The sequence below is a fragment of the Strongylocentrotus purpuratus genome, unplaced genomic scaffold (assembly GCF_000002235.5).
Source record: "Strongylocentrotus purpuratus isolate Spur 01 unplaced genomic scaffold, Spur_5.0 spur5_scaffold_2, whole genome shotgun sequence".
Classification (NCBI taxonomy): domain Eukaryota; kingdom Metazoa; phylum Echinodermata; class Echinoidea; order Camarodonta; family Strongylocentrotidae; genus Strongylocentrotus; species Strongylocentrotus purpuratus.
Genome location: NW_022145605.1, coordinates 28,740,202 through 28,759,330, shown reverse-complemented (window position 1 = coordinate 28,759,330; position 19,129 = coordinate 28,740,202). Strand labels below are relative to the sequence as shown.

Below are 19,129 nucleotides of genomic sequence, written 5' to 3'. Positions count from 1 at the left end.
TCCCTCCCTCCCTCCCTGTCCCTCTGTCTCACTCTATCTCACCGTGGTATTTTCAGTGTTTGATGTGCTTCGTGCTTGATGTACACCCACCCTGTATGTGTGTTGACTTACTGACAGAGGGTGTGTACGTCCTCATTTTGGTGTTTAAAATCCTCACCGCTGGCGTTAAAGTGCTAACATTTGTTTTGCACAACTCACATTGGGGTTTGGTAGTTCAAACTACTGGCCAAGGCTTGGTTTTGCTGCAACTGACGTTCTTCCGCATCAGATGGGAGAATCTATTCAAATGATAAAGATAATGATAATTATGATTGATAAATTCTCATCGAGAACATTGGATGTAAAGGACTTATATACACCATAATAATAATAATAATAATAATAGGCATTTGTATAGCGCCGTCTATCTAGACAATGCTATTCCTAGGCGCACAATAAAAATAAATGAAATGACTTGTATTTGTGTATCTAATATCACACAAGTCAATGAGTACTTACAGCGCATATTGATATATACATTAAAGTCTTTTTCGATACCCTAAATTATGATAAGTTTTTCCATTGCACTAGTTTTACCACATCACACTTAAAATTTGCTTGAACACTACAATTTCAAGCATTCTAAGTTTGTACCCCCATAGTTGAACTTTACATAACTCTTCAAAATGAAAAGTTTTCAAGCAAATCACAATAATAATAACAAACTCACATGCAAAGATTTTTATTTAAAAAAAATCCCCCTCCCATGTTTACATTTATCTACATGTATGAATATTAGGGTTAAAGAGATGGTTGAGTTCTGGGAAGAGGTGAAAAATAATTTGTGAATGTTATCATTGTATTATGCAAGTGTGGAAGAACATCAGATAAAAGATGTTCCCTGAAAAGCATGGCTCTTCAAATGCCTTAATATTCTAAATATGGCCTCTAACATCATAAAAAATCGGGACAGATTTTTATGCCACATGTTCGTGAAGTCCCATATACATCTATCTGTGTACAGTCCTTGTAACTTTATGAAGTCTGGGCCTAATTTCTTATCATTTTGATGATTCCAGAACATTGCAGTACACACCAATACGCTAGATGATCAACCCTTTCTGATCGATTCACAAGTTTCTTTCACGATGTAATTGCATGACCAGGGGGGTGTTTCACAAAGATCCTATTAAACTTGAACTTATCTCTAAGTTGGACTTCAAAATTATGGAAAGCTGGTAGCATCTTTGAAAATATTTTGTAGAAGTTATTTTAAAAGGCATAAAATGTTAATTCAAATCATTCATATTTTCTATTATCAAGGAAATGTCATGTTCTTGATGTGTACTTTATGAAAAGTCTAAAATACTTGAATTTTGTATTTGAATATATTTTATTTTAAGGCTACAAATGGCTCTCCATAATATTTAAGTCCAACTTAGAGTAAAGTTCAACTTAGGATCTTTGTGAAACACCCCCCAGAACTAAACTTGTTTTTAAAGGTGGAAATCAACAATCATCCAACTTGAGACTCACCCTGAATACGTTACTGACTCCAAGCACACAGGACATGGTACGGCTCACATAGCAGAGCACGTATTTACTACAGGTATCTTCAGGGAAGTAGCTGGCACCAAACCTCACTTTACCAAGACCAGAGCTACTCTCGCCGTTGGAGTCGGCCCATACGTAGGTGAGGTAATGCTTCTGGGCGGTGTTGAACCCAACCTGCAAGGGAGATTAAAGGGGAAAATTAGACATTTTGGATAATAAAATCTATTATATACCTATCTTTAGTATGTTGAATAAATCTAGTCATCTGATTGGTCAAAATCGGAGTTGTGATTTCAGCCATGCCCGCCTACCGGTCAATAGTTTTTTAAAAGATGCCCGTTGCCCCAGGTAACGGGCCGCATAAATATATTTTGCTGAGATTCCCATTGGTTTACGTGTAAAAAGTTTCTTTGTGCGAGTGCAGATACCTTACAGTGCTTTTTGTCTGCGATTCCCGAGTGATCGGACGTTCAGGGAACTTTTCAGCGAAATTTACAGACAGTGTCTCAGATTCTCTGTGATTTTTAAACCAGTCTTTACTCAAGAAAAGGATTAGGTAAGAAATAAGAATTCTTTGTAGATTTTTTGTGAATTCGGTATATAAAAGATATATCGACAGCTTTAATATTCTAAGCATACCTTTTTCTATACTGGCTCTCGGGGACGTTACATTCTGATATGACCCCTTGGCGGGCCTCGGGTCATATCAGAGTGTAATGTCCCCTTGAGCCTAGAGAAACAGCAATGCCTCTCATAGCAGTCAATATATCTATACAATGTATTTGTTATACATTATCTCTCTTTAAAAAAGCCCAAATTAAACCTTCTTACTTTACAAATCAAATATTTCCACTTTCAGTCAAGCAGTAATAATTTTAATTTTTAAAGCACATCATATAGTAAAACATCCCTATGAGCTAATGCTATGACCTGGAATGATATACCGGTAGGCAAAAAGGATATTATCAAAACAAGTAACAAATTAATGTCAAAGTAGCTATTTTCAAAAATAACTACCTCAACTTTGATTTGGTACACCGAGAAAAAAATGGCTACTTCTGAAGAAATCAAGCACCCAAAAATGTGAATTGTTAAAGCCTTTATCATTTCCACACAATTTCTCATGAATCAATTTTCGAAGTCTCATATTGTGATTCTTGGTGAACCTATAAATTTTCATCCATATCTCAAGTCATTGTCATATCTTTTAATTACTCTTTAAAGATATTATTATTATTTACTTTTTTCATTGTTATCTTGTATTTTACCATGTATATACAGGATCAATATGAAAAACTGCTTTGGCTGATAGTGTCATCCTGTATAAATATTTTAAAATAAATAAATAAATACATTAATAAATATCATTTTCCATTTACTGGCCTCACCTTGTAAAGTCCAACCCAGTCCCAGTTGCTTGTTTTTGTGTCAGGTAAGACCGTATATGAACACTCTGCATCCTGCCCTCTACTCCATGACTCAACGGGTGTGAACGATACCAAAGGCTGGGCATCCTCTATTGTTATCTGGGAAAAAAAGAGGAAAAGAGCTGTTTATTATTTTGGTATTAGAAGAAAACAATATACAATACACTAAAAGAATGAAATTATTACATTTCTCATTGTGAATATAAATGTAACAATGAGTATGAGCAATGCTAAAGTGTCATAATGTGAATACAAAGATAAAATATTCTGCAATAAAAAAAAAACAGGAAGAACAAAAGGAAAAGGAAAGTAAAGGGCAGAGACATTATATTCTGCATTATGTTACTGGGTGCTTCCGATTGAACTATTCATCATGTAACTATTACAATTTTCTTTTCTTTATTATTATTATTATTATTATTACATAGAAACTTAATACCATCACTATTGTATCTTCTTCTCTTAAAAATTCATAGAATAAATCATCACTGTTAGAAAGGAGATTGTTGATTTGGCAATGATCCAAAGTCATCATGAGGCAATGGTGTGAGGGAAGCACTGATCTGGGCCCTGTTTTTTTTTATAAAAACTTGTTATTGATAACAAATGCTCTAATTTCTCTGCCAAATTTGCTCTCAGCCAATCAAATGCCACCATTTCAGTAGCTTCTGAATCAGGGCCCTACCTGTACACGGTCTGGTAGAAGGAAGTTGCCAACACATTGGATACTGACCCACCACAAGAGGGAGACATTTGGCTAGCTTGATAATGGCTTGTGGTTCATGGATACATACAGTATATCTTGTTTTGATTAAAGACAAGCTTGAGTTCTGGTAATGATGGAAAATAAAATCTCACAGAATCCAACAAAACTTACACTGAATGTTCAAGATTACAAATACATGACATGTACTAAACAATTTTGGTCGAAAATGTATAGGGGCTGATAACTCAATTGGTCATTGAATCAACAACAAAAAAGCCCTACCCCCCAAAACCACAGCACCTGACTCTGCTAGTGTTAGGTACATCAAATCTTTCACAGGTCACCATCTCCCAGCCAGGTATTAACCTACACTGAACGCTAAGGCCCGAAAACAAGACAAATTATATCCAGTTTTTGTAGCCGCAGTCTTATTCCTACACCTACAGCAGATCAACTTTGTCACCCACAGGTTGAAGTGTACAGCACTTGTTAATGATGTATTTGACTAATGACTACTGACTGTGCTCCACTGCAGGCCTTAAATTTCAATATTTTAGGGCAAGGCCACTTTTCTGTAGGGCATATTCCTATATTAAAGCACAAATAGGAAAAATTGGAAAGGGCACAAAAAATCTCCAAGGCCAATGAGAGGGGCATTGAGGCCAATCAAAAGGGCATCCACGGCCATGGCCTTGGATTAATTTAAGCCCTGCCCCTGTGAACTTAGTTACAGGGAGTGTAGCCTGACAAAACTGTGTGTCTTTCCCGCGTCCTGACTACGGATGACACGACTGCTGCAATCACGTGCGTTCAACATACGCAGAACCATAGCGTGAGGAGGACTTTAGTCTGTTTCGCGAACGCTGACCAAGTAGAGATTAAGTCGCTGACTACCGTTAATAGAGTCCATTCCTTTACGTGCAGTTGTCCAAAAGAACACGTAGATGGTGTTGACCAGTATTTGCAAAGCTACACTCCCTTTAATTAACAGCACTTAACAGATTCTGGCTCAGAGTGGACAATCTAATAACTCAATTGGTCATGGAATCAAAGAAAACCTAAGCCCTACCAGAAAAAAATAGCACCCTACTCTGCTTGCCTTTAACCTATAATCCCCCATGGGGTGAAGTGTACGGCACTTGATTATGATGTATTTGACTAATGACTACTAAATGTGCTCCGCTGTCAACCAGTTAATTCATAACACTTATCAGATTCATTAAGATAAAAGATTGGAAACAGATACTGATGACAAATTGTCATGTGTCCTATGATAATTGGACTTTGCACCAAAGTGGGCGAGTCTGATTTCGTGAAACATATTTTCCATTAAAGGCATCGTTTAACAATCTGAAATCTGAAAAATTGCACTTCAAAATGATCAAGAAGTGCCTCCAAAAAGTAAAATCTTTGAGTGACCAGTTTTACCATAGGCACTCGTTTTCCCCAATAGACTGTAGTGTTACGAAAACCGTTAGGAAAACGCAAAATTTGATTTTGATTTCCAATCGTAAATATCTTGATAATCAGACAGGCGATCGGCTTGTAAAAATCATGGGGTTCCTGACCTAAAGGTTTATAATTATCATTGCAGCATGAGCTAAAGATTTCGTTTCAGAATCTAAGACAAAGTTACCGGATCCCTTTAAAAATATTGGTCCTTGACCTTTGAATGCATACAATTTTGACAATCATTTACAGCGCAGCATTGGAAATTGCCACACTATGCAGAATTGCACATGTGAATGTGATAAGAGTTAATCATGGATAATCCACAAACCCTTTGAATATGAAATATGAAGATTCATGAGCTTATCTGTTCCTTGATGCTCTATTTTTTGCCATGTTCCATCATAATTTTTCCCTCAGCTAGCTAAGAGATTGCTGCAATAACCCGGAATTTGTTAAGGTCTCACGGCAGGAAAGAGTTTAAAATAAGTGCAACACCGGCAACTATTTTTACACAATCGTTTGTGTGCTACAATATACAGATTTGTAAAGCAAACCATGCTGACGTCATTTCTTTCATTTTGTTATTTAAAGGGAGTGTATCATGCAAAATACTGGTTAACGCCATCAACGTCTTCTTTTGGACAACTGCACATAAACGAATGGACTTGAGTAACTGAGTCAGTGCGCGCTAGCCTTCGCGAAACAGACCGGAGTGCTCCTCACGCTTTGGTTTCGCGTATTTTGCACGCACATGAATGCTGCACTCGCGTCGTCCGTAGTCGTATTATACCCGATTGGCACCGGGTAGGGCCACAGGAAAGACACATAATCTCTCCATGACACACTCCCTTTAAGGTGGTCTACCATGTCATGTGGAGAAGTTGTGAAGGAGGCATTATAGTTAGCTTGTCTCTTTCAATAGTTTGCATATAACTGGTACTGTCTCCAAGATATACTACTAAAGAAAGCAGGAGAACAATGTGGGGAGCACATACCTTGGCAAGAAACTCGGCACTGACGGGTCGATGGTCACTCCAGAGTATATCTGAGTGTGCATGGTAGGAGAGTTGTGTTATGCTCAGGTAGTTCTGATCTATGCTGGCACGTAGGTTGACCTTCCATAAGATCCTATCGGTCCAGGCAGGCGATCTCTGTTTAGGACTGAAGTAAACAGAAGTAGGGATATTGAAGAGATTTTAATTACAATGCTGACTGCAATGATAGTTATAATTATGATGATGATGATGATGATGATGGTGATGAGGAGTAGGAGGAGGATGATGATGAGAATAATTATAATAAAGAGAATGATGATAATGATGATGATGATGATGATGATGATGATGAAAATGATGCTAATGTTGCTGATGATGCTAATAAAGTTCTAATCAAGATAAAATAAAAGGAAAATAAACAGAAATTTAAGACAACACATTTTGACAGAGTGTTAAAAATATTTGTTATCAGTGTGACAATTGACGTGTTAATGATAATTAGGATAATGAGGATAATGAGGATAATGATGATGATGATGATGATGATGACAATGATACTAATATAATGTTGTTGGTGATAATAAAGTTCAACTAAGATAGAACAAAAGGATAATGGAAATTTGAGACAACACATTTTGACAGAGTGTTAAATATTTGTAATCAGTGTGACAATTGATAAAGCTTGTTTGCAGGTCTGAAATCTGTCTCCAAATGCTTATCGTGCAGCAAATGAGTGAAAATAAACTAAATCATATTAATCTTACAACAACATACAATAGTCTTATAAAAGCACTATTTCACTAAACTCACAATAAAAGTATCATATGGGACTACAAAAGATACTGGCAGCCCAAATGACCCAAAATCTGGATCAATCTTTCCATTTTTTTCTCAGCTATTAATCATTTTCTGTGATTTTCATTTCTTAAAAGTAATTATTTCCAAGTTATTAACATTTGATGTAAACAATGCTGAATGATATGAAAATCTTTTAATTTGCCAATTTTTAATTAACATAATTCAAAGATTAAATTCAACAGGTTCATGAAATTGATGCTGTACCTGGTATCATATTCATTTGATTTCAAATCAAATTTATATGTGGGCATGAAAGTGATGAGTCCCTCATGAAATCCGTTGAATGCTTTCTTTTTTCTCATGCTGTTCAGGAGCTGATCTTTCTCCAGCAGAACATGAAGTTTCTTTGGGGATGCCAGGAATTTAATGGCCTCCGTCGAAAGGTCTTCTATCCGATAGTTCAGATCGCCAAACCACATAACGTAGCTAAAGAGAGAGTTGGACACAAGTAGAGACATACATGTATGAGATTGGAGACAAATAAAAAAGAAACGTATCGATATGTAAAATTAGGATATATCTGAAGATTGAAAAGTTATAATTGGTTCTGTAATCATAAAAATAATTACACACAAGTTGACTTTCAAATAACACATAAATCTTCTCTTCCTTCTACCATATATGCAAGTCCTCATTTAACTTCTCAAAACCTTCCAATATTTCTGTATCTCCATTACTTTTGTTTATATGAACATCTTTAAAAATACTTAAAGCTTACAAACAAAAGAATTTTAGCTTGCTGACTCATATAAACACTACACATGTCAGCCTCAAGTATTGCACTTAATAGGTAAACTTCTATCTATTATCATATCGATACCAATAAGTCATTATGAAACTATCCAGACAAAATTAATGTCTTCCCCCTGAATGTATTATTGTTACTTGAGAGAAGGAAAAAAGGTACAAGTGAGGCTTTTACTTTCACTTTTCATTAAATCTTTATCTTATTAATTCATGTTGCTACTGTTCTGTAAATTCTTGTGCATCTTATATGATGGTTTGAAACTCTATATCTCTATTTTAACTCACGAAAATGATGTAAAATCCTCAAAAAATTATTTGGTTTGACTTACTCATGGTCTAGAATTGAGGATGTATTGCACTGTGGAAATTCTTGAGTTGAGATGATGGTCTGGAACTCTTTATCTCTCTTCTCCCAGCCGTCTTGGTGAGGTGAAAGATGTACGTTGAGAAGACAGATGCTCCGACCATAGCAGTCAAAGCGAATGGTTACTGCACCTTTATTACCCTGGTAACAAACACAGACCACAGATAAAGGCACAGATACTTGGGAATGAATGAGCAATATTCACAATATTCAGAAACCTGCATAAGTTAAACAATGTTGTTACAGTTAGCCAGGCTTTAAACTGGAGAAAGGTAATGTCCATACACATGTATGTTCTACTGTAAATGTGATGAATAATTACCTAGTCATTGCCCATAATTCATTTTTACTGACCTACTTGTATTCTACTAAATAATAGAGTAGTACAGACAACATTTTCTTTGATTTATATAAATCATAATTTTCTCTTTGAAAAGCAAATGGTCACTGCCCCTTCTTTATCTAGCAACAAACACATCATAGAATATCATCAAAAGTATCATCCCTATTTAGAAATCATACATGTATGCTTCCCCCATTGATGTTGCTATTCCTGGCATCGTATTACCTTCAGGTAATAACATTAGTTGATGGGTATCTTTTTAGTATTATTTTGAAATTCTACATAGCAAATACTTTCATCGTTATCTGTGTGTTATTACTGAAATCAAATGAAAATTATATTCTTCTCTTTGAGTTACTGATATGAATAAAATAGCTTCAAGATTAATTCTACCAGAGTAGAATCTTCACATTTCCAAAAAGAAATTCTGTAAGTTTTTTTTGTTAAAGGTATTTCAAACTTACCCAGACCCCTCCTAATCCAGTCCTTGTGAGTGCTGTCTGAACATTATGAATGAAGGGAAGATGTGGCATTCTCACGTACAGTAATATAACCAGACCTTGAAGTCTTACAGAGTTGATCTATTGAAAATAAATATTGCGCACATTCATATGACACATTCATACATTGTACAACAAAGTTAATCATTATATAATCTATATAACGCATGAATTCACAAAATGAAAATAATCCTTGTATACACCCTGTAGTTCATATGACATCTTCATAAATCTTCAGATACAAACTGCTGACAAATTTTACTTTAAAAGATGGAGAAAGAATAATAAATAAAGGGCTTGAAATCTATGTTAAGTAGATTGTCATTTGGCAGATCTATCTATCTGATATTCCGATTCTCAATTTAATGTTAGCTTACATCCTTTGTCCACGGTTGAAATTAGGATTTTGTATAGGGTAGGAATTCGACCATATCCATAAATTAATTGTCCAAGCTTCCCAACTTATCCTTTTTTTGTTGTTGCACAGGTAATGTGGTGCAGTGGATGTCATTACACTACTGTCAGTACAAGGTTTGCGTCCCTCCCACATTACTTTCAGCATTAATCTACATTTGCCACACTTGACCCAGGTCTCTTTAATGGGTACTGGTAGGAAGAAATTCATTGAACGCCACGTGCCTTACCAGGGCAGCAGAGCTATAGCCAGAGGACTATTTCCAAAACTCTGGCAGCCCACAGGGATATCAATGTCATCGTTACAGTGAAACTTGTTTGTCTATTGGGACCACTCAAGGGAGGCAAGAAGGACTTTCTTTATAGGTAGGTGATCTTTATGTACAGGTTCATTTAGTACACGTTTCAACGAGACAAATTATTCAAGACAAACAGAAAATGTTGCAGTTTTAAACATGTGGTCTTTCTATACAGGTCGTTGCTAAAGAAGGTTTCTCTGCATTTTGGCGTCCCCTTCATCAACTTACCATGACATAACCCTTAGGGCACACTATGCTTGAGATGACCTCCGTCCAGGGGTCATCGGAGAAGGCACTCTGTATGAACTCATGAGGCTTAGAACTGACCTCCTGCAGGCCCCAGATGTACATGTCGGGAGCATTCTGAGTCTGAATCCATATTATGTCCTTGAAGGCTTCGATGGGAGGTGGTTCCTGGATCGCCACATTCCATGTACTTACACAAATTCTGCATTGCCATGAAGAGAAGATGGACAAATATTAAATATACTATGAATCCCTTTTGCAGCCAACATTAAATTCTGTAGAACTTTGCAGGAATTATGAATATGTCATGTACAATTGTACATGTACGTCCTATAGATCTGTGAAATTTAAACGCAGGGTTGGCATATTTCCCGCTTCGGAGGCTTATTTCCCGGACACCGGGAAATAAGCGGTATTTACCAGTATTTACCGCTTTTTACCGGTATTTACCACTTTTTACCAGGAAATATATTTTTCCACTCACTTGTTCATAGGGATTGTCCAATTTTGAACATAAAAACAATGGTGGTGAGTATGGTTGCTCTTGTGTGTACTATTTGTGTGTGTGTGTGTGTGTTTCGTGTGTTTGTCTATGTCTGTAAACTGTAATGCTGGAAAAAAATACAGGAAAAAGATACCAAATATACACCTAATCTAGATATGATGTTCTTCACAAGTCTTTCGTTTTTTTCCAATATTGTGTTCTTGATCGGATTTCATAACATGTGAAGTAGAATATCATTTTGCATTCTATTATCTCAATCACAAGAAAGAAGGAAAAACATGAAATTTGATGTATAAAAGGCATGGAGAGTTGTCCACAAATGATGTCATCAAATTGAATATTGCCCTCTAGTGACTAGTCATTTCAAAAAGCTTTAACTTCCCTATTCCTTGCCCGATTTTGTTCAAATTTTCACTGATTTTATTCAAATATCTTAAACTTTACAATAAAAGTAACTTGTATGAAGGTTTTGATCCTCAGTTGCTAATTACATGTACCATATTCATGAATACCTATTAATTAGCATATGCACAAAATGCCATTTGTTTGGGTGTGTACAATTTTGTATGCAGTGAGGATTTTATAAATCTGTTTGTGTGTTCCTACTGTGAGTATTTACTATGAGTATTGTGCTGCTAATTATTTCAGAACAATATTTTCAGTTATGAGGCTAAAAACAAGTAAAATTATTAATAAATAGAGAATTAAAATCATATTTCCCGTTTTTAACTTATTTACCGGACGGTATTTACCAGTATTTACCGCCGGTAATTACCGTATTTACCGCCCAACCCTGTTTAAACCTTAGCAGTGTCCTAATATTCAAATTATGCAAGGAAACCTGTTTACTTGCTAGACTTCACTGTCAGACATTATATACCTCACTTAAGAAATCCAGCCATCTGATTGGTCGAAATTGCATTCATAAACTTTAACTATTCCTGTAAAATTCCCGGTAAAATTCCAAACCCATGTAATAGTTTTAAAAAATAGTTCTAAAATCCCAGTAACCATGGTTACCCATAGGTTTACATGTTAAAAATGGTTTGAGCGATCGAGGATACCGTACGTGTGCGAAGAATTGGTCTGTATTTTCATACAAGACAAGACAATTCCAAACAAGACAAAAATGGCTAAAGAAACTCTCCCAAGATTTAAACTTATCAAATGCAAGCCTCGCTGAAAGCAAGAACAACAAAAAGGGTACGTGAAATTATCCATAAACATGTTCGTTTAGTTGCTGAAAAAGCATTGACGTAGACGAAAATAGATCCAGTAATCAGGGTGTCTGATCGCGCACCCGATGTTGTGTGTTAAAATTCTTCCCATAGAGATTGCACGCAATGCAGTCTCTATGCAGTCTTCGTGCATTGCGCGACCATGCAAAAAAAGTCAAGTTTTTTTTTTCAATTCGAGATTCAAACCTTTATCTGTTGTGATCCTGAAGGTGATACTCAATAAGTGAGGTGTCATATGAAAGCGCAGGTTCTTCTCCATATTACCCACAGGGCCGGCCCACCCCACAATTGTAAAAATATCTTGCTTAGACTAGAATCTAGATCTAGTCTACTCTCTAAGATACACTCATAAAAAACAACCGTGCAGATAATGCTATGGTCACATTACCCAAATGTAGCCTGCTCGGCGGCCGAGCGGCGAGTTTTTAACCAATTCTGCCCGGCGGCTGCCCGGCCACCGAGCGGCGGCCGCCCAGGCACCGCTCGTTTTTAGGGCATCGCTCGGTCGCCGCTGTTTTAGCGCGGAGTTAAAATTTGGGTGGCGCCTGCTCACTTTTCACTCGCCACCCAAAATACGCTCGGTGCCTGGGCGGTCGCTGCCCGGGCACCGACATAATCGCTGGGCGATGCCTAATTCCAGCAGCGACCGAGCAGGCTACTGATCGGTCGGTCGCTGCTCTGATTTGTGACCATAGCTTAAACTAGAGAAAGGCCAAGGTGGTGTCATTAGGCGACTCTTTTGTTTTCGGCATATAAAAGTATTAATGACTGCTTTAATATTCGAGAAATACGCTCTCTGGAAGTTTACAATTGGGCTATTGCCCTCGGCATGCCTCGGGCAATAGCACGATTCTAAACTTCCCTTGAGCGTATAAAAACAACTATTTCTCTCAAAGCAGTCATTAATACTATACTAATGAGTGACTGACCGGCTTTTTTTCTTCTTCAACATGGTAATAACATACATAAAATGAGCTGTAAAGGATACATGAGCATTCGTCTACATCAATAACCCACTTCTTGTAATGGCCAAAATTAAACTGATTATATCTTTGCGTAGCCTAAAACATAAGACCATTCGGAACAGTGGTCTGAAAATCAGACTATTGCTCTTAAGTCGATTCAAAAACTAATAGTCGTTATTTTCCCACTTTAGGACATTTTCAAGCCCCCATTTTTTAGGGAACTTCTAAATTAGTATTATCTTTCAAATGCTATTGGAATTTAACCTTTTCATTTTTTTGGCCTGCAAATGCCAAAAAAAGATTTTTTCAGAAAAAAATTAAGCTACATCCTTGAGTTCTTCTTGTTCGGAAAAACTGTGCACGAGCTACGAGTTCGTAATGACATGCACAGTTTTTCCGTTATAATCATTTTGCCTTCGGCGTAGACTAGAAAGAATGAGACTCGGCTGCAAGATTTTCTTCATGGATGTCGATCTTGACCCATAATTTCCTAAAAATGGACCATTAAACGGATTATTCCAGTCAAGTTGGTAAGTGGAACCGAAGTAGTCAAGTATTTAGCTAATTTAGGACTTTAAATGCATCGGATACGCATCCGGTAAAATATAAAAATTAGGGATTAAGTTTGGCCAAGTTTTGTGTAACGTTTCTTAGTACAAACGCGCGGCCACTACAGCGTATGGGGCTGTTCTGTCTCTAAAGAGAGAGCCGACCTACCCAAATCAGAGGCTAACGAACGAAAGAGACAGAAAAATTCGGTCTAGGTTTCAGGCTAGCCTCGCCTTAATTTCTTGATGATATTAGACACTTTTCTTGATTATACATAACATGGACATACTCTCTCATAGTCCCATGTTCAAAATGACAATGCTCACGATCAAAGACAAAGGGCAGGCGGCTTAAAGGTTTGATCGAGTCCCAGTTGAAAAGACGTTTGATAAACGGAGTAGTAAATAAGTGCCGCACAACATCAAAGTTAATAGGTGGGACACTACAGTCGCGATGGGCCTGAGCAGTTTTGGGTAAATTTCATCTTTCATAAATACTTTTATAAAATGGCTCTAGTATTTTAAGCATCGTGATTGGTCAATACGCGTCACATGACATTGAAAAAATTTTGATGCAAGCACGATTTTGCAGAAATGAGTGCAGAAAAAGCGCAGTAAAAAGTTATATTGCACGGTGCGTACGCGTGACCATGGAGATCCAGTGCGCGCGCGTACGTGTAGTACGCGCTCCCTCGAGTTGCATTGCAGTTATTGTAGGCTACGCGTAGCTAATATTGTACGCTCCACCATGATCCCCAGCGCAACGTACGCGTAGCTAGCTAGCTAGAGCGGCCAGCGGGGTATTATTAAAAAGCAAATTTTTATTTTACTTTTGCCTTGGATTTAGGCCTGTTTTGACTTTTGGATTTTATAATGAAGCCAGGAATTTCAGCTGTCTGATGTAGACTCGTCTCTAGACCCACTGTATGGATTTTATTTTTAATCAAGGCAATGAATCCCATTGACTTTTTGGTAAGCCTGCAAGGTCTTAGTCTAATTAGAAGTAGGTCTAGAACCAACATAACTCTAGATCTAGATCTAGATCGAACTCTCGTAGACTCTAACTTATTAGATCTAGAGGGATCTAAAGTTTCGTTTTTGCTATTTGTGTCGCTATTTTATAAAACAAATAACGCACTTGACCCTGATGTGCAAAACGTAAATGCAGTAAACGCTCGGTTTCTTCAGATGGTTCGCACTGTCAACTCGCCGCAAGCGGCTCGTTGCACAGAGCGGCACCAATCTAAAGAAACCTCGCGCGTACTGCATTCACCGCTATTGCACTCTGGGACGTGCGTTATTTGTATAATGTCACCTAAAACAATACGTGTAATATATTAAATGAACTCACCTAAGTTCTGCCATTATTCATTCTCACTCTAAGTCTAAAGTCTCTAGACAAAGGAACCGTAATCAACTCGATAGCTTTTCCTCCACTCGAGATCCTCTCAATGAACGATTGTAAATATAAATACGATCGCGTAGCATTGATTGCGTATTGGCGATCGACATTCTTCTCAGATGGCGCTGCCCCCTCCCAGGGGCGGATCTAGCTTTTTGCCAAGGGGGGGGGGTGGGGTTGACCAAGTGACGGATCCAGGATTTTTTTCTAAAAATCGCGCCGTTTTACTCTTATACTTTTTCTTCTTCTTTTTTCCTTATTTTTGTCACCCTTTTTTTCTTCTTGTTTTCCACTTGGCCGCCCAAGGGGGGGGGGGGTAAATCGCCAACCCTCCCCCCTAGATTCACCCCTGCCTCCCTTCTCCAGTCCCCGCCACGTCGGTTCCCTGGTCGCCCTCGATCCGCCACCCCCCCCCCCCCCATGTATCTCATTACCCTATCACCAGATAAACTGGAAAAAAATTGTCTAATTTGGAAGAAATGAAAAGAACAATTACTTTTTTTTTATTTGCCTAATTTACCCTCCAATATTATAAAATTCATAATACGTTTTTTGTTTTGTAAAGATGCATGCGATCATAGCCTATATATTGTTAGAGCTATAAATAGACAATGTAGAAATGCATTGTAGTTATTGTTAAGCATGATTTTTGAATATACGAGAATTATTTATCGTCATAAAAACGAGTATATTATTTTATATTGTAGCTCACGTCATATCAGAGATAGAAAATTAGATCTCGTAAAAGACGACTGAAAACAATAATTCCATGTTTTAAATGAATAAATTTCTTTAATTTGTATGCACTTAGGCATATACAAAAATTAATATTTTTAAATGTTATCCCTTGAAATCATTTTGAGAAAAATATATAAACACAATATTATATTTTAAACGAAACTGATACATCAATTCTATGTAGCGTTAATCGATCAAATCAAAAGTAGGCATATCGGACCTAAACTTGTCCTTGAGTGCCTAATAATGTTCCCTCAAGGCCCACATGGACCTTTAAAAAAAGCATAGGAATACCCCGGGTTTGGGGGGGGGGGGTACTCCCATGTTAAGACATATCGGGGATTTGCCCCTCTTATGGGTCACTTTTTCACCCAAAAACCTAAACATGGGTCCCATTTTCAACAAAAATATCACTAAACGTGGGTCCGTTTTTCAAAACTTCCAATTTTAGGGTGCTTGCGTGGCATAGGCCTACATCCAACAATTATTGTGAAAAAAAAATGATGGGCCTTCATTTCGAGAAAATCCCCTAAAATGGGTACCCTTTTCTACCAAAATGACCCTTAAAAATGAGTAGGGTTTCGAGGCTTGAGCGGCACACCCCCGTCCAATCCGAAGCTGAGTACCCCCCCCCCCCCCCCCCAAGGAGGCATACAAATAACCCCTGCCCGGTGATCCAGCCCCCATCACCCCCTCCCACCCACACAAGCTGTCATTGTATCATGTAGCTGCTTAATTATTGCATAAGAAGAAATCACTTACAAAAATGGATGATCCGGAAGTATGATTTTAGGGAAAGTTCGCAAAACATCTGAACCAGTAGCGTTCATCAGTCGGACAATAAAATCACATTTCCTTCTCCGTGTAACGGGGCGGGTAAAAGCCCCTTTAAAGTGTTGGGATGTTGTTTCTTTACATTTTGACAGTTGACCTTTTTGGATAAGTGCATTATTTAGGTACATGAAGTATCATTTTGTATGTTTAAAAAAAAACTCGAATCGGTTTGTTTATATCAACATTATAAGAATTAAGAAGTGTGCTCCAAATGTTAGAACATACCCAATAGATACCCCAAAGGCCCCGATCCGCTATACACTAACTTTAAATTCAGCTTATTCTTGACCGGGCAGAGAGAATTGACTTTGCAAATTTGTAGATATTCATTTTGGCCTCTCCATAATTATTTGTACGGTATATGTACTACCAATACTAATATAAGGCAACATATAATATAAGACACCCTCCAAGTCGTTTTAGGTTTTTGTTTTGTTGAAAGGAGGAGAAACTGGACATCCCTCGGAAGGCTCGGGTAACCTGGAAAGCTTTGGGCGAAGTTTAAGTGGGGAAAAAACAAAAATTCTTATCACCAATAAATTACACGTGATTGTTGCAAAAAAAATTAGTGCATGCAGGAGATATCCTCTTTGAAATATAGGAGACTTTCCTCTCTTGTAAAGATGACCTAACCGTATATCGTTTTTTTGTTCTTGCTAAATCAATATTTTTTGGGGTCAGCTAGCTGTTGGCTAAACTCAACATTATTTTAGCCTTACACTCAGGGGCGTACGCAGGGGGGGGGGTTTTGGGGGTTCAAACCCCCCCCCCTTTGGTATTTTTATGTGTGTAAACCCCCCTAAAAAAAAAAAAAAAAACCCGTTTGGTTTTTTTTTTTTTTTTTTTTTTTTTTTTTAATTATTAAAAAAAAAAAAAAAAAAAAAAAAAAAAAAAAATTATACCCACGGTTAACCTAAAAAAGGTGACCTTACTCCCCCCCCCAACGAAGAAAAATGTCAAATTTTGAAATTTCGAGACCAAAAAAAAAAAAAAAGTGTCCGCTTACCCCCCCCCCCCCCCCCCCCCCCCCCCCCCCCCCCCCCCCCCCACTGAGCGACTTTTCGGCCGGTGTCATAGGCGATTTGTTCCGTGCAGGCGATCGGTTCCTCCGGAACCGATCGCCTGGATATGTACCCGCCGATTTGTTCCGGATTCGTAGATTCGTTCCGCTAGTCACAGGCGATCGGTTCCGGCCAGGCGATCCGTTCCGAATCTCATCGGAGAGCGTGCGTGCTCACGTATTATTGAATACACGCCATGGTACACCCCTAAAGCAAAATGAACTATTCTGGTCGGCCTTTGCAACCAATCAAACTTCTCCAAATTAGCTACGCCAACGATTGCCAATTTGAGAACTTTGTATAGAAATGCAGATTCCCGTTGTTCAAATATGTTGATAATTGCGGCCAATGATTGACCACAAACAGCGCCGTCGCGAAGCGACGGGGACTGGGTGGTCTAGCAAAAAGGGCAGTTGTTGCCATAGGCTTAGTTTGCCTGTAAAAGCAGATGTCGGGGTGTTTTCTAATCAGGCCTTCTAATTTGGTTTGAATGCTGCTTTTTTGATATCGTGTTACGTCAACCACCTATTACCGGGCTTCGATCATCACAGAATCTAATTATGCATGTGGGCTGCATGCATGATGTACATGTAGACTCTAGTTTAATAAGAGATGCGGGGTGGGGTGGGGGGGGGGGGGGCCGGGGTCAACACAAAAAGAAATGAGTGGTCGAGCTGATAATTAAGAAGGACCAATAAAAATTAAAAAAAAGAAATGAAGAGAAAGAAAATTCCTCAAGTAAAAGACGTGTCCGGCAGAATAAAAAAAAAGAAATAAAAGAAAAAGCCGACATATTTTGTTGAATTTTCAACCCTTGGTACTAGCCGACAAAAAATAAATAATATTGGTTTTCATTGCAACAATAAATACAAAAGTATCAAGATAAAGCTAAAATTTATTTTTACCATGTTTATTCGACACAAGTAATAAAAATATACGCGATTATATAAGCAGAAACGTTCGGCCAATGTCGGATAAGAACGGCGGCTTTCGAACGTATCTGCGAACGAGTCGATCCAGTAGATTCGTTCCGAGGAACAAATCGGCGCGCCGATCTGTTCCGCGGAACCCGGAACAAATCGCCTACCACACCGGCGCGATTTTCAAATTTTCGGGAGCAAAACCCCCCCCCCCCCCCCTTGAAAAAATCCTGCGTACGCCCCTGCTTACACTGGTCTGATTCTTAAAACAATACTGGGTTCGTTATAAACACACAGGTTTGTCTGGTCGTATTTTGAATGATGGAATAGACCTAACTTTATGTGAGCACTAATTTCTTTTTTCTTTTCTTTTTGGCCGGGGGTCACGTGCCCCCTGTGCCCCCCCCCCCTTAGATCCGCCACTGTGCATGGTAGTCCTTCTATACCTACGTCGAGTTATGACTGTTTTTAAATCATGTGCCTAACATACACAGAATGTAACCGGGGTGAAAGGGGAGAACTCCCAATACGAACAAAAAATACCCAATAATTTTGCTTTTCATCATTAACAAAATCAAACGTTTGTATCATATCAGATCTATGAAGAGTCATATAAGCTAAACAAAAAAAAGAGAATCGTCAAAAATAATGAAAATACACCTTAATTCCTATAAGTTGTGCTACATTGACAAATGTATTATGATGATCCAACAAATTTGTAAGAGATTTATTTCTTTTTTAGTTATAGGATGAATTGTCCCAGATTCCCGCTTCTCCCACATCCCAGTGACCTCAATCTTTTACCAACATCACATTGTTATTAAAAATATTTTTCTACTTCTTTTTTTCTCTCCTTCTTGGTTATGAATTTGTCAGCTGGGGTGGGGGCAAAATCACCCCCCTCCCCGGGCCCTTTCAAAACTGGCCTGCCGATGTACTCTAGATCGACGGTGACTGTGGAAGAAGAAAGTTTATTAGATTGAATTAACTTTCTTAGGATTAAACATACCAGATCCAGCCCCCAAAATAATAAT

At 38.0% G+C, this 19,129-nt stretch overlaps 1 protein-coding gene across 1 annotated transcript; it reads right to left on the bottom strand.

Moving 5' to 3' along the window:
* LOC575498 (phosphatidylinositol 4,5-bisphosphate 5-phosphatase A) lies at positions 1-14,632 on the bottom strand. The gene is made up of 9 exons (XM_030992166.1): positions 14,492-14,632; positions 9,867-10,086; positions 8,890-9,006; positions 8,048-8,223; positions 7,176-7,397; positions 6,114-6,279; positions 2,922-3,059; positions 1,516-1,707; positions 1-278 (listed from the first exon to the last, which is right to left on the bottom strand). The coding sequence occupies exons 1-9, from the start codon at positions 14,503-14,505 to the stop codon at positions 195-197; spliced, it is 1,329 nt and encodes a 442-aa protein (XP_030848026.1). The 5' UTR covers positions 14,506-14,632; the 3' UTR covers positions 1-194.
* Positions 14,633-19,129: the final 4,497 nt, after the last annotated feature.

Bases quoted from the DNA above. Each gene is read 5' to 3' on its own strand.
- LOC575498 (XM_030992166.1), bottom strand. The intron at 7,398-8,047 runs GTAAGTCAAACC...CTCTCTCTTTAG, and splicing joins TCCTCAATTCTAGACCATGA to CTACGTTATGTGGTTTGGCG. The intron at 1,708-2,921 runs GTGAGGCCAGTA...TCTCCCTTGCAG, and splicing joins ACTGGGTTGGACTTTACAAG to GTTGGGTTCAACACCGCCCA.